Raw genomic sequence first — 15,561 nt, 5'->3', positions numbered from 1 at the left:
AGGTAGATGCTACACGCTACCAAACCCCCTAACAACAACACGACAAAACGTACCCGAACTTCCCGAAACCGAAAACCAAACTCACACAGAGCGAAAATACACAACACATAGCCACCACGCGGAGGCAAAATAACACCCTAAGAATCCCAGTACACCCAGGAAAAAAAAAGGAGAGAGATGAAGATGGACGTTCCCACAGTCCGGCAGGCGAGGGCGGGGTGCGGCGCCGGGCGAGCGAGGAACCACCTCTCGCCGGCAGAAGGACGTCGATCTCCTTGGAACACACTACGTCGCCGGCCGGGATCACCATGTCTCTGGAAGAGGTGGGGGCATAACTTCTCTCAAAAGTACCTGTATGGTTTTAAGGAGAAATGTGTCTCGTAGGTGTTGAGGAAGTGGGATTTGTATGTGGGGGAGAAAAGAAAGGAAGTGGTTTTTATAAGAGGGTGTTAGTTGCGTGTCTGAAAAATCGATACGATGGACACGCATTCTGCATGAGACGGGGAGGGCGTGCTCAGGAATGTGTCTCTGTTGCCTTGGTACTCCATGGGTGGGATTCCTTTGTAGTTCTTGAGAAAGCGGTGTCGTTTCTCTTGGAATTTTCATTATTTGTTCTTCGTTTCACCACGTACGGTTTCTATTTCTTCAAGATTTTGAATGGTTTAGAAGGACTCGAACGGCCATGCTTTTTGCTTAGAGTAATAGGATTGAGAGTAATGTAAATGAACTCGTGATTGTGTGAATTAAAGTAATGTCATGAGTAGATATTTTAACAGCACTTAATGCAACCACAGGGGAATACAAATCCTTTAGTATTTATGGTTTTCTGTTTGTATAGAAGACCTAGAAATGTAGATTCCCCGCAGTGGTTTCATGAAGATAGCAGCAAAATGTAATTCAGATGCGAATAAAGTTTATAAAAATTCTTTCTATAGTAAAGATGGCATATGATACCAATGCCAATAGTCATGACAAGCCTTGGATAGTTATTAATACACCTGTATTTATTTCTCAATAATGTTAATCTCAACAGTTTCCTCATATTGAGTATACCATAGCATGAAAGTTACAGAACTAGGCATGGAGAACCACATTAGACCAGAATTATTGATGTACTACAATTTGGAAACATTCCAATGACGTAAGCAGCAAGTTGGCACAAAATGATTGGCACAGAGTAATGAATGATAAATAAGTGGAATAGAGGAAAAGGAATTCTCTGTAAAGGGAATGCCATATCAGAGTAGTTAAGGCAGTTGTTGGTCATTATGAATGTTCTTGAAAGAATTTATGCAAGATTTTTAAACATTGTTTATAAATAAACTATGTATTTTGGGAGTATGAGAGATTGGATTGATTTTTTTTTTTTTTTTTTTTTTTTTTTTTTTTTCTTTGAAAGCTTAGATGCTTCAAGAATATGAAACAAGTTCACAATATATATACACACTGTGGCAATTTTTCAAGTAAGATTGCATGAATTCTGGCGATGGCCATCTGACCTATTTTCAATAGAATTTGAGCTTAAACTGGTTCCTTGTATGATGACAAGCTCTTCTGTTACATCTAATTGTGTTTTAAGTGTTATTTTAGTTTTTTCCCCATCTTTATTCAGTCCTGTTCTTTAGGTGTATTGCTGTGTATTATATCCTACAATTCAAAATTTCTTTTAATTTTCAGAAGTTTAATAAGGCAGCTGAGCAGGTCAAGAACCTGCAGCAGCAGCCAACGGACGACGAACTCAAGGAAATCTACTCTCTCTTCAAGCAGGCAACAGTTGGAGATATTAACACAGGCAAGTTATTCTTCAGAAAAAAAACTGGGTTGAACTAAAATTTCAAGATATTGAAATTATTTTTTAACTTATTATTATTTATTTATTTATTTTAGTCATATTATTATTTATTTATTTATTTTAGTCAAATTACAATCCTTTCTCATGTTTTCTTTCCCTCCGTACATTGTCTCCTGTAATAGAAAAGGCACAGTTTCTATTTAGAGATCTGTCTTAAAGATAAGTGTCTGATCACAAGATCATTTATATCTGAGTGGTAAAATGTTCCATCTTTACTAATCTCTTTCAGTGTCAGATCTGATAACAGTTTCAACAAAGGGTTATTTGTGATAAGGCTTGAAAATGTCATGCTAGAAATTTGTCTTTGAATGTACAGAGGTGATAATTGAGAAATGAGTTTCAGAATGTTAAAATGGGAATTAAATGAACTCGAGTTTCACATTGTTACTATGATGGGATGGAAATTACGATCTTGCTTTGTTAATCACAAATTAATCACAATTTTGCATAATTGAAGGCAAAATACTAGTGCAGTGAGATGCCATATCTTGTTGGTACAAAGATAAGGTTGTTAATGTGAAGTTTATTATTATTTAGAAGGTTTATGATTTACAAACAGGAAATGATAATTATTTAACCTTTTATAACATTAAATACTTAGAGGCAGAGTAACAAGTTGGGAAAAGAGGATTTGTAAGGTGTAGTAACATTAGCTTATCAAAATTATCATGTGATATTAAGTCCAGCATTGCTTATCAGTCCTCTTGAGTAAATTCTGATAATTCAGCCACCAAGGTGATAGATATTGAGGGTTAAGATAATACGATGTATGAGTCATTCACCATGTGACTATTTCTAAATCATATATGCGTTCATTTTACGATTTTTCTTTAATGTGTTATTTAAGTGGAACATATCAACATTGAACTTGAAATGTAAATTCTATTTTGGACCCCAAAGTGAAACTTGTCCTTTTTTTTCCTTTCAGAGAGGCCAGGCATGTTGGACTTCAAAGGAAAGGCGAAGTGGGATGCCTGGAGCAGTAAGAAGGGCATGTCCAAGGAGGCGGCCATGGAGGCGTATGTGGCAAAGGCTGAACAGCTGATCAGTACCTATGGCCTTAAGGCATAAACATATCATATTGTGTGTAACCAGTGGATGTTTGCATTACATCAGTATCTTTTTTTCTTTTTCTTTTTCACGAAATGATTTGTAATTAATATTGGTATCACTCGCCTTCCTTTCCTGTTACAATTTCTGATGCAGGTTTATTTACAAAAAAAAAAAAAAAAATGTTCTAATACTCAGCATGTCTTAGTGGATTTGTATTTTGATACCAGTGAGAATAAAAAGGCAGATCTATATGTTGTATGATTACCAAAAGTATAATTTTATTTTTATGATTTTTAGCTTAGGTAGAGATCTTCTCAAAGGTATAAAGAGGCAGTGAATTCAATGAACTGACACCACTGTATTAAATATCTGGTTTTAAGAGGAGAGGTATTGCTATTATTTTTCAATAATATAAGTATCTTTAAACCATTCCAATACCATTCTATTCACAAACATGACTCGTTTCTCATCCACACAACCTTGTTTTGTAGTAAGCTAATAACAAAAGATGATCTTAATGCAATTCATTAACTTGCAAATCTTTGTCTCTGCAAGTTTGATAGGGTAATGGTGAAATTCAAAAAATTCATATACATTCATCTTTTATTTCTACAACTTACTGAATACAGACTGAGAATTTTTTGATGTTGGCTATTATTCTTTTCTTCTAGAGATTGTAACAACCAATTGTACCATCTGACAAACAAATAACAAAGCCATACTATTGGGATATTCAAAGTAACAAAAATTCAAGTACATTATATAAAATGGACTATCTCTTCAGCCCCATCCACATGATCGAGCACTGACTAACAGGCATATGCTTAATACCCATTGTTCAGGCAAACCAAAAATGCCCATACCCATGGCCGAGCAAAAATCACCAGATAAGGCCGTTTGCCTGATAGTATAACTGCTACTGGGTATGGATGGACAACCTTGTCAGACACCAGCACTCTTCTGTGTATGAAGAATATTTTTTCAGTAAATGGGGGAAGTCTGCTGGGCACTTTGATCATGTGGACAAGGCCTTGTACAGAAAAGTAAAGAGGAAAAAAAAATTCCATAGATGGCCAGCTATTCCTTCTCACTGACCTGTTGATAAACAAGTATTGTTTTCCCATCTTTCGTATAATAAAATTATTTAACATATTTTCCCAAAACTCTGGATACTGACATACAATAGATCAAACCTGGGTTTACTCTTGATAACTCTCAATATAAGGTAGAATTTTTATACAGTGCATAAGAACTACAACAAAGATGGTACAAATACATCAGGCCTGTCACTACATCACATCCTATTTCTACAGTACAAAAAATTCAGTAGTATAGTCTGTGTATTTAGGCTGATACAAGGTTTTAGGATGAAATATCTATTATGAACATGGGAGATCACTAAACTGATTTACTTTTGAAAGGTGCATTAATATGAGATGTGTATGTGGAGAAAAATGAGCTTTCTAAAGGCACATCCAGAGGAGTGGGCATAAGCTGCAGTCACACTATTGGCTAAACGACTGATTCCACTCGCAAATCGGCGGTTTCGCCAGTAGTTTGCCTACCTCAGACACCCCTTCTTAGTTCATGCCCACTGATTAGGCCCCCTTGTCTGGACATGCCTTGATACAAATACAATTTAAATATCCAATTGCAGAACATACGACATTACTGAGCCCTACATGAAATTTCATGCGTTCATTGTGTTTATATGCTTGAACATCAGGGTGAGTTTGCCTAGTCAATCTGCGTGAAGAACAGTTTTACAGACTCTATTCCTTTGGTACATTTTAGAGGAGTTTTAATCTATACTTTAAGCACAAACAATCTAATGATCAAGTTCAAATGATATATATCTTTTCAGTGAAACGACATTTAGTTTGCACAGTTTAGCAACGCAAACATTGTTTAAAGGCACAGATTTTTAAAACAAAAACAAATAGAAAGTTATTCTACAAGCTAGCTACTTAAGAAGGAAGATAGACACAAGGAAGTGTTTTTTTTTTTTTGGTGGTGTGTTAGCCTTGTTTTTATTTATTCATTCATTCTATTTTTATGCTGTAAATGACACAAATACAGCCTTAAAATCCTAACTTTACACTATACACTTGCAGTGAAATTTCCTAACATTTGAGCATACAGAAGTGCAGAATGTACAACTTTTTTTTTCTGTGCTAATATTTCTCTAACAATGAAGAAAAACTAAACTATTTTGAGAGGCACATCAAGTTTAGCAGCTTCCTAAATGGGAACATTTGTGAAAGGAAGTAATTTACTCTAATTGTTATCTTCTGTTTTGGCACACTGCTGGCAAGAAGTTACTTATATTTGTTTATTCATCCTAACTAATTCTTTGAATATGATAATGATAATTATGAATAAAATTAATTATAAGAGTAATAACTAAATGAAACACATTACAATAATACCAATTACATTATACTGGTTATAACAAGAAAATCAGGCCACTGAAATATATTTAATAATTGTTCATAATGTAAACAATAAAACTAAATATTTACAAACGACAGTAATGCATAATATACAATATTTATTTCCAGAACTGCAGTTCTACACCACTTAGGGGAAGACTGTAGAGAGATGTATAGACATGAATATTCCTCCTGGATATACCTAGTTAGTACAATACAGAGTAATAAAAGAGAAAGATAAGACAATAAGCAACAAAAGAACATAGTAAAGAAAAATAACTAAAGACTAATGAAAATAAAGAAACAGAAAAAACAGAAAAATTAAAAACCTAAAAGAAAATAGTTTAGCACAACAGCTGAAAAAGGATGCAGCAGTCCACTGTGATAAAGTTCAACATGAAGTAATTAAACTCATTGAGCCGTGGTTCTATAATGTTACAGTGGAAGATGAACCATCAAGGTGCGGCAGCCGTCTGACTCGCACCCCATCACTGTGGTTATGGGAAGGATGTAATGACTCTCATTCTACAATTTGCTTTTTCTCTTTAATAATAAATGCTAACTCTACCTCCTACTTTATGGCTTTTATTTAGTTTGTGACTATATATATAAGTGACTCCATGTATAGCTATTTCCATCAGTAACTGATAGATTATATGAGTAATTGAACACTGTCTGACATTTGAACTGAGCTACTGCAATGCAACTACTTCTGTAGACTACCGAAGTTTGTTTACAATATAATTTTTCAGTTTCTCAACGACTAAAATGACTTCATGAATTACATCATACATACAGGTATATGAGATGTTAGATGTGCAAGATGATAGACTGTTTACTCATACCTAAATAAATCATTCACAAATTCAGCTCTATTGACATTTTAATTGTTACTGAAAAAAATGCCAAACCTTAGCCAAGTAACTTACGGGAAAACATTAAAATCAACATCAATAACAAAAATAAAATAAAGTAGAATAGAAATGAGAAACAAGAAAATATTTGTATAATTTATTTTTACAGAGTTAAAACAAAAAATAAAACCACAGAAATAAGGTCCACATCTGTGTACACTAAATTTCACGCCTGAGATGATATAAAGGGAAACATCCACGTGGAAGTGAAAGTGTAAATGGTACATTCAAAATGCCATTACAGACTTTCACGAAATGTACAAAGAAACATTAAGAAAAAGGACAGAAGGATATGAATATCCTAGTCTTCATATCCTATATAATATCTAATACATCCTCATGTCAATCACAATTTTTATAGCAGCTGCATAGAAAACACTAATGTGCTGTTAAAATGGCAGAAAATAAGGAACATTACCTGATTGTACAGTGGGTTTTTCCTCTCAACCCTTACTGATAAAATTAAATATTCATACAACTTTTGCAAGGAGAATGTGAGTGCATTAGATACCATTTAAGTAAATCACTCTAAGGTCATCAGGGCAGTTGAACTTTAAAGGTCATAATTAGAAATCAACAAACATGAGCTTATCACTGCTGGCTCTTTCAGTACATTGCTATACTCTGCTTGATAATGCTGGTTGAATGAAGAGACATAATAGGTGACAAAATATCTTATTATCTTAGGGCATTTTGAAGCTTTCTTTATGTATACCTCCTACCCTCCCATCCCTTGCTCATTGTTGCCATGGATGGGCTTAGGAGGTAGAGACTGAGGCCCAATGTAAGGATCACCAATGCCTTGGACCTTAGCCCTCAACTCAACTAATTTTGGAGTGTCTTTTCCTCTCCCTCTTTCCTTTTCCTTCTCTTCTTCATTCCCTTCTTCTGTCCACTTATCCAAATCACAAACTCATATTTACCCTTTTTGCCACAATACCTTGCTATAATGCTGTGTAACCTTTGGTGTATGGTACATTTGTTTTTGACCATTGACCATTCTGGAAATCCACAAACATTGCCTTACTGAACTGAAACCTTTACCTGAGGACTTTTCCCCCAAGCCCCACCCTACTGCAATATTTTGTAGATGCCAATAATGACCTTAGATGTTGACATGGCAAAAAATTTTCAATAAATAATTAAAACAAATATGTAAACATCTAGGTAATACTCACGCTTATGTAATTCTACCGTGCATTATATTGGAGTAGTACAATCTGTTATATAATCTTCATTCATCATAATCAATAAATCAATTATTCTGTAATTTTTTTTAGGTCTTCAGCTCAGCTTGTAGCCAATGGCCATATAAGGGCATGTGCGTCCAAAGGCTTCCTCAGAACAGTTGCCCAAAAGGTGTATTTACAAAAGGTTTTGTTAGTCTAAATCTTCATCTGTAACATGAGGATAGATATGTTTGTATTTATACACTACAAACTCATGACTGCACTGCATTAAAATGAACATATCAAAGTTTATGATACGAAGGAAAGCTTTCAATAACAAATGATTTGAGAAATTCATTTTCAGGCACTTGGTCTGAGAACACAGTAGGATATATATGCCCTCATATGGCCATTATTTTTTTTAACAACAGTATGAACAGGGCAAAGTGTTTTGTTATGAAAAATCAAAACAGTTTTCTTGTGTATTATTTCTGACAAAAACCTTTTCCTGTTGTTCCCAACCATTTCCCATACTACTAGCTACAAATCTAAATGCAGATATTGTACACATACTTGGGTCATTCATATAAATCTAAAGGAAAGATAATCCTTCAGAGACTGATCGTCTAGAATACTAACATATGTTTCATAATTTGAATTGTGTACCTCATCATTAGCATTTGTTTCAATACTTTTAAACAGCACTGCTATATTTCATTACTATTCCAGTATTTTCAATTAACTTTCCCACAGAAGATAGCAATAAAATTTAGAAATGTTGTCTGGAGTAATCTGTAATTCTTAAGATCAAAGTACAAATCTGAAATATGGACGTTATGAAAATTTCTCTAAGTAATTCAAACACAATCTATATGTGTAGAGAATATCTTCCACTTAAGTAAATTTATTTAACTATTTTAAAAAATCAACCACATATATTTCTTTTCCCACTCAACTACAGAATTTACAATATATCAATGATTTCAGCAGTGTGAACCACAAAGTTAAAATTCATCATATCTATAAAGCTATTGCCTAAACAAAATAATGCAAATGCAGGGAATGCAGCATTAACATTTCCAGAAACTGAAGAAAAAAAATCATTACCAAACTACATGAAAGTAAATGCGTTACAGTTTCACATGCAACATAATACTGTTATGGCTATCACAATCAGTAGGACTTTAAGGAAATATTACATTGTATTATAGATATGTCATAACAAAATTTTTGTTTCAAAGTATATTTAAACAAGAAATGTAAGCTACAATAAATTCATATCTATATCACAAATGGCAGTCTCGTTAACTTGTTTTCTTACTATTACCTATATCACATAAAGAAATAAACAAATTAAAGTTTTCTTTGTGATCTTTATGTCTCTTTGCAAGCAACAACCAGCAGCAAAATAAATAAGATAAATATAATACCGTTATTCATGGAATTTTATCATCAGATTTTGCCCTAGTCCTTTCCTTTTTCTTTTATGAGCTAACATCTATTCTTAAGAATACTTCATTCACTATTTCAATAATGATCCTCTACTATCAAATTTAAGGAATATGTCATTCACCATTATCCTTCTATGTAATATCTGATATGATAAAATGAGCTGTAATGGAAAACAAAAAGGAAAATATCCTATTTGTCAAATTGGTCCCAATACAACTGACTAACATGCTGTTTTAGTCTTAAAATACAAAATTACTATTGCTAAATGTCAGTTAATTTCTTTGCTTTGCCCCTTAACCTCATGAATTTCTTGAAATGCAACAATGATCAGAATTGTTGCTAGTATCATAATCATTACCACAACTGAAAAAAGGTTGCAGATTGAATTGCAGATTGTTTGAATATTCATTGTTGCCTTTGCAAACTATCATGGGTAGTAAGAATAACAATTTACCTGAAAAATAAGTGCTATTAATCTTTTAATGAAGTTATAAACAGGTAAAAACAAGCAAAAAAAAAAAAAAAGTATTAGTGTACATTTATTTGATGTAAGAGCATTTGCTGTGTATCAGAAGACAGCAATCCCCTTGTTGGCATAGTTCAAAACCTTTAGTGTGATCTTATATCAAGAGTGACTATGTTGTGTTTCACTTAGACAATTGGCACTTCTTTTGGAAAGGGTTTAGTTCAATGCTACATTATGCTAGACCATGCCTAGATTTTCACATTTAGAGTTGACTGAGAATAAGAGTGAGAATGAGAGTTGGAGAGAGAGAGAGAGAGAGAGAGAGAGAGAGAGAGAGAGAGAGAGAGAGAGAGAGAGAGAGAGAGAGAGAGAGAGAGAGAGAGAGAGAGAGAGAGAGAGAGAAAGAGACAGATACAGAATGACTAAATGAGATAAGAAACAGGAGAAAATGTGATTGTTAGCAGCTGGGAATTCTTTCCGCTCCTAATAGAGATTAATACAATATTCTAAGCAAACCTAAGCACTGAGCAGACCAGGCCCAAGCAAAGCTTAAAACGATGAGAAAAAAGAAGGAAAGAAAGAGAGAAAAAAAAAAAATGAATAAGATCATCCTGAAGAAGAAGAAGAAGAAGAAGAAGAAGAAGAAGAAGAAGAAAAAAAAAAAAGAAAAAAAAAAAAAAAAAAAAAAAAAAAAAAAAAAAAAATCTGTTCAGTAAAGTATTATAATATTTTGCCACATTCTTTGTGGATGAAAATGCAGTCCACTATAACAGATGGAAGAAGGAGAGAGGAAAAGAAAAGTGAGAACAATCATAAAAAACATTGATATATTTTATTGATAAGAGCATTTTAACTGAAACATCAATAGAATCACATAAGCAACATGGAGTCATACTAATAAGGAAAACAAAGCATTAGTAATCAAGAAAAATATTTTCTTTAACAATAGTTTTATGGAGTAGTCTCCTGCTAATCCACAGTAATTCACATATAATGCATATATTTCTTTTAACAAAATATATTCAAATTTTAAACATACTGTATATTTCAATGAAATTACTGCAACAATTGTACTAAATGTGTACTATTCACTTATATATTACCAGTAATGTTGAACATATTCTGAAACACACTGAAAAGGTATAACTTTACTTAACTTGCTTGTCTATTATACAAGACCCATTGTTGATATCAAGTTATTTTTTTGAAAACACATTTTGGTGGTGATGAAGTGGCAAAAACTGTGAACTTACATTTTCAGTGACAAACTCCTTCATCTTCTCCATTCAGATTCAGTCTCCCTTATGATAGTTTCTTTTTATTTGAACCAGACTATCTCTCACTGACATCCCTAATGTCATAATGCCCAGTGATTGTACACTGGAATGTACCAAATAGTCAGTCCACAAAGTATCCATAAACAATGAAAACTATTCAGTGGTGCTTGATTAATCTTTAATGAAAATTGTGTGGACCCTCCTCATGCAGATGAAACAGGGGAACTTTTGTTTATGGAAAGTATGAATTATAAATATGCTTCGAGTAAATTTATCATATTTTCTTTATCACCATCAAAATTCATCTCTATTTCTATTTCAAATCCAAGACAAATGTGATTCTAATAAACTATACATTATTAACTTTAAAATATGGTTGCATTTATCTAAATCTAATTTAATTTTACCACGTTCCAAAGGGTGGAGTTTAGGGATAGTGGTAAAAAAATGAATATCTACAATAAAAAAAAAAAAATTAGAGGTGGAAAAATACTCATATCTTTAAAAGTTATGATGAACAAGCAGCTTTTACCATGCTGAATAAGTCACTACATAATGCCAGATTATGTCTTCTTACATAATATTTCACAAGCACAATCTAAATAAAAATGGATCATGGATAAATTTCTAGACACTATATCTTTGGTAGATAAATATTCTCATACTTTGTGATAATACATACAGATTCCAAACCTTAAGCTGACTATATTCTAAAAGAAACTTCTTGAAACTACATGTTTTGCATTACTGGATTCCATTTCCAATGCTCTATAAAATTAGTTCCATAACATGAGTACATAGTCAGCTACTTAGGCAACATATTAGTAAATTCAATGTGAATTTTATTTCCTACAGTTTCTCTTTTTGAAGCATTAATATGTGATGATTTCATTTCAGTTTTATGATAATTTGAGCACTGCTTACTATAGATGTGCCAACAGTATTAGGTATATAGTAGTTTTTTGTGTTTTGGTACAGGTACTGACATGGTAAAAATACTGCTTTTTCATTTTTACTTTTCTGTTTGCTTTTATTACATGACTCAAGACAATTTCATGTTGGTAGTTGATATAGATACTAGAATGTCAAAACTACCAGGGTACTGATTCTCAAGCTAAATAATCTGGTGGATACTATATAAAAGGCCACAAATACATATAGTTCTTGGGTTCAAATAATACATGACTTTCAAATTCATGAATTACTTGTATCTAGCTTCCCTGTTTCTGAAGTGCATGTGAATGTAGTTTTATTCTTAATAATCACAGATAAATTATTAATAAAAATCAAAATAGTTGTATTGATACTGTTATCTAAGCATCATTATCCATTGGTTAGTATCAGAATATCAGAGTATCAGTTGAAAAGTGGGCACTAGAGCCAGTATTGGTATTGGCATATCTCTTCTAAATACATTAAATTAACCCACTGATGCCAGGGTGACATGGCATATGTTTTATGCCCACTGTGATTTTATTTTATCAATTTTTTTTTACACATAGATGTCACCCAACCTGTTTATTGCTAATAGCATTATTAACTGAATTGTCATAATCATGACATCCATAATAATAATAACAGCACTGACATCAATAGCATTAGGAAAAACTTTTCTGAAAAAAACTGAAGGAAAAGGGAATTCAGGTGAGGTTACATAGGACATACATCTTGACTCTGTGATGGCTTAGCAATTGTAGAACCTTCTGTGTGCAAACAAAATTCACAAAACAAAACTACAGTGGACAGTACACGTACCTGGTACCAATAAGTTAACCCACTGGTGCTAGGTACATGGAAAGCCATTGTATTTTTGCTCTGTTTTGTTTTGTTTACTTTGAGATAACATCAAAAAAACACTCAGGAGTAAATTACCAGGCCAACATGATCTTGCCTATTAATCCCATTCCTTGAGTTCTCATGAAAAGTTTATATTTCTAATACTATCATAATTGTTCTTAACATTAATATGATCATTACCATCATCATTATCATTATAATATGAATTGTAATAATAGTAATAAAGTTACAATCTTCTTTCTCAAAATTCAAGGAATGGCATTCATGGGTAAGGACAGGTAGGTTTAGTAACTAACTTCTAAGTGAACATGCCCTTGTAGAAGTCACGTCCATGCAAACAGAATTAGTAAAACAAAATCACAGTAGACAGTAAGTTAACTTGTTTGTGAATTATGATGAATAAGGTAAAAATAACAGAGAACTCTTTTCCAAAACTTTAACACTGTAGACTACTTCTTACCTTGAATCTTTTTGACAGGACAATGGGGTTGTTTTGGTATATATTGCAATAAAACTAAAGTAATTTTCTCTTATATATTAGCAGCTGATAAAAAGAGTCTAACAAAACATAAAATGGGGGGAAAAATCACCATGCTAACTCATGCAAGATGATTATTTACCAATATCCCCTGAACCTGAAAACCTATCTGCAGGTACATTAATTAATTGTGATTATTACAGCACTGTTTAGGGTCTAGACACAATATCTAATTTATGTGTTTTAATTTAAAATAGGAAAAGTTAACAGATACTACAAATACAAATATTTGAAAATATTCTTTTACAAATTTTTGTGTGTATGTTTTGTGAAATATTTACACAGAAAATCTTTTGACAAACAATGACAAATAAAACTGATAAATATATAAATAAATACATTAGAATAAAAAGAAACAAAGGAAAGGAAAAATAATAATATTCCTTAACTTTAATCATTACCTCTTAAGAATCTTTAATTCTTAAGAATTGCTATTCCTCGTTAATCTGTAACCTCAATGTTGCCTTTATATTACTGATATATATATATATATTAGGAATTATTTAAGTAAAATATTCTCACAGTCCAAGATCAACACCGCCTTTGGCATCACATTATTCATTATACACTAAGTACAATACTTTGACAATCCATCAATGTTCATAGCAAGGAAAGCAGAACCTTGACTTTTATTTTATATATCTTCTGTAACCGAAAATAAAAACTTGATGAGAAGTGATAAATGATTCCAGCTCATATCAACTGTTAAATCAGCATGTACATAAAAGGATAAACTGTGGTGCATTTAATATTGTAAATTTTGTTATGTGCCTTAACTCGTATACATGAGACATGTCTGGATAATCTAGGAACTTCATCTTTTTGATATATGGTCCTGTATTTTGCTTTTCATCTGCACTGCCTAATGCCTATTTCATCAAGTGTGACGTATAATAATCCAATGCTGGTTGCCATACTGAATCAGTATAAATATCGTATATAGATTAAAGAATGTAGATTCAGGATTCTTGCCTAAACAAAATACATTATTCCTTAAGTTAATTAAATAAGTATCTAATAAATCTCATTACATATGCTGATTTCACCTTTGTTACCATCCACTTATTTCTTGAATCACAATACTTATCCAAAAATAACTTTTGGAAGTCATATCAACATCTGGCTCTTGCTCACTACATTCTGTAGTCTTCCTTCCATAAGATAATATACGACAACAAAATTTTCTGTCTGGAGGCAAGTGGTTTAATGTATATAATAAATACATTTCCTTATAAAAAAGAAATATTTCTAAGAGTAAAATGTGATTTGTTATTTTTCCTTATGAGCTACAAAATTACATTTTTGACTAGCTACAAGTTACTGGTAAATATATGATAAGATTTATAAGAGATACTTTTTAAGCTAACATCATGGGCACTTTTAATATACATATACAGCTTTGGTATTTTAACACTTCAGTTTCATACAGACATCTTATCTACTAAACTACATTTCCACTTCTAAACAAGGAGTTAAAAATGAGAGGAGAGGAGAAGGGAAAATGCAACGGTTGCACAAATCTCACTGCCAATCCATGCATTTCTAAGCAGAAGTCAAATTCACTTTCACATCAGATGAAGCCCCAGAAATCATCTCTCATCTAAAAGACTGTAACCATAATAGCAAAAATACTAACAAAATAGAATACAAAATCTGAAGCCTGTGTAGCAGACATACACAGACACACACACAAAATACTCTCACTAGACCAAGCTTGGTTCTTGTCTACCTGTGTAGGAGTGTGCGGCGTAGTGCTTCTCCAACACGAAGTGACACCCTCACCCGCTTTATACCACAGTGCCGGGACGAGGGACTGTTGGGTGTCATATGGCTTTCATGTCTTCTGGGTCTGATCCCTTCGCCCTGTAGATTGACAAAGGGTAAAAAAAAAAAAAAGAAAGATAAACAAATAAATAAAGAAAAAAGAAAGAAAAAAAATTTAATATATTTTAACTGGAGAGATTGCAGTATAAACATATTTAACTCATGATATTCTCTTTTTTTTTTTTATTCCAAGGGACAAACACAAAATGAATATCAAATATATATAAACTTGAATGAAGTATAGAGAGGAAGAGAGAGAAAGGGAGAAAGGGGAGGAGGAGGAGGAGGAGGAGGAGGAGGAGGAGGAGGAGGAGGAGGAGGAGGAGGAGGAGGAGGAAGAAGAAGAAGAAGAAGAAAAAAAAATCCACATCACATCAAAGAAAAATACACAGCCTTACCTGTTCGATGACAATGTCGTGCTCCGAGTCTGAAGTGGACATGTAGCGATGCGTGCCCTGAGAGCCGGAGTGGGCATGGGGGGCAATTAGGCGCGTGTGCTCGTCTCCCCCGTTACTCCCCCCCACTGCAGTGGCTCCCCCTGGCCATCCCCCCCCTCGTGAAGTTAGGCGCCGCTTCATGCCTTCACCTTTGGGGATTTACAGAGTTTGTTGAATAAAATAAACCAATAAATAAGTAAATAAATTGGTGTATATGTTTGCTTTGCTTGATCTTTATACCAATATTTGATTCTGTCACCCTTCTTTTCATATATATTACACTATCCAACAATTCTACCAAAGAGAGAAAAGCAAAGAAAAGAAATAATGAGAATAAGCATAGGAAAATT

At 33.1% G+C, this 15,561-nt stretch overlaps 2 protein-coding genes across 2 annotated transcripts in view; one reads left to right on the top strand and one right to left on the bottom strand.

Moving 5' to 3' along the window:
* The first annotated feature begins 164 nt into the window (after positions 1-164).
* On the top strand, positions 165-3,154 carry LOC119578139 (acyl-CoA-binding protein-like). The gene is made up of 3 exons (XM_037925875.1): positions 165-323; positions 1,678-1,792; positions 2,781-3,154. The coding sequence occupies exons 1-3, from the start codon at positions 309-311 to the stop codon at positions 2,921-2,923; spliced, it is 273 nt and encodes a 90-aa protein (XP_037781803.1). The 5' UTR covers positions 165-308; the 3' UTR covers positions 2,924-3,154.
* Positions 3,155-10,155: 7,001 nt separating this feature from the next.
* LOC119578138 (transmembrane protein 184C-like) overlaps positions 10,156-15,561 on the bottom strand; it is a 24,845-nt gene continuing 19,439 nt past the window's right edge. Inside the window, exons 10-11 of the mRNA XM_037925874.1 lie at positions 15,173-15,360; positions 10,156-14,813 (exon numbers count right to left, since the gene is read on the bottom strand). Coding sequence (XP_037781802.1) covers positions 14,676-14,813; positions 15,173-15,360 — 326 coding nt within the window. The 3' untranslated portion in view covers positions 10,156-14,675. The remainder of the gene's footprint in view (positions 14,814-15,172; positions 15,361-15,561) is intronic.

This window comes from Penaeus monodon, chromosome 10 (genome assembly GCF_015228065.2).
Source record: "Penaeus monodon isolate SGIC_2016 chromosome 10, NSTDA_Pmon_1, whole genome shotgun sequence".
Classification (NCBI taxonomy): domain Eukaryota; kingdom Metazoa; phylum Arthropoda; class Malacostraca; order Decapoda; family Penaeidae; genus Penaeus; species Penaeus monodon.
This window is presented reverse-complemented; position numbering and strand designations above follow the sequence as displayed.

What these genes read in the sequence shown, in the direction of transcription:
- LOC119578139 (XM_037925875.1), top strand. An exon ending in AGTTGGAGATATTAACACAG is followed by an intron (nt 1,793 to 2,780) that starts GCAAGTTATTCT and finishes TTTTCCTTTCAG; the next exon opens with AGAGGCCAGGCATGTTGGAC.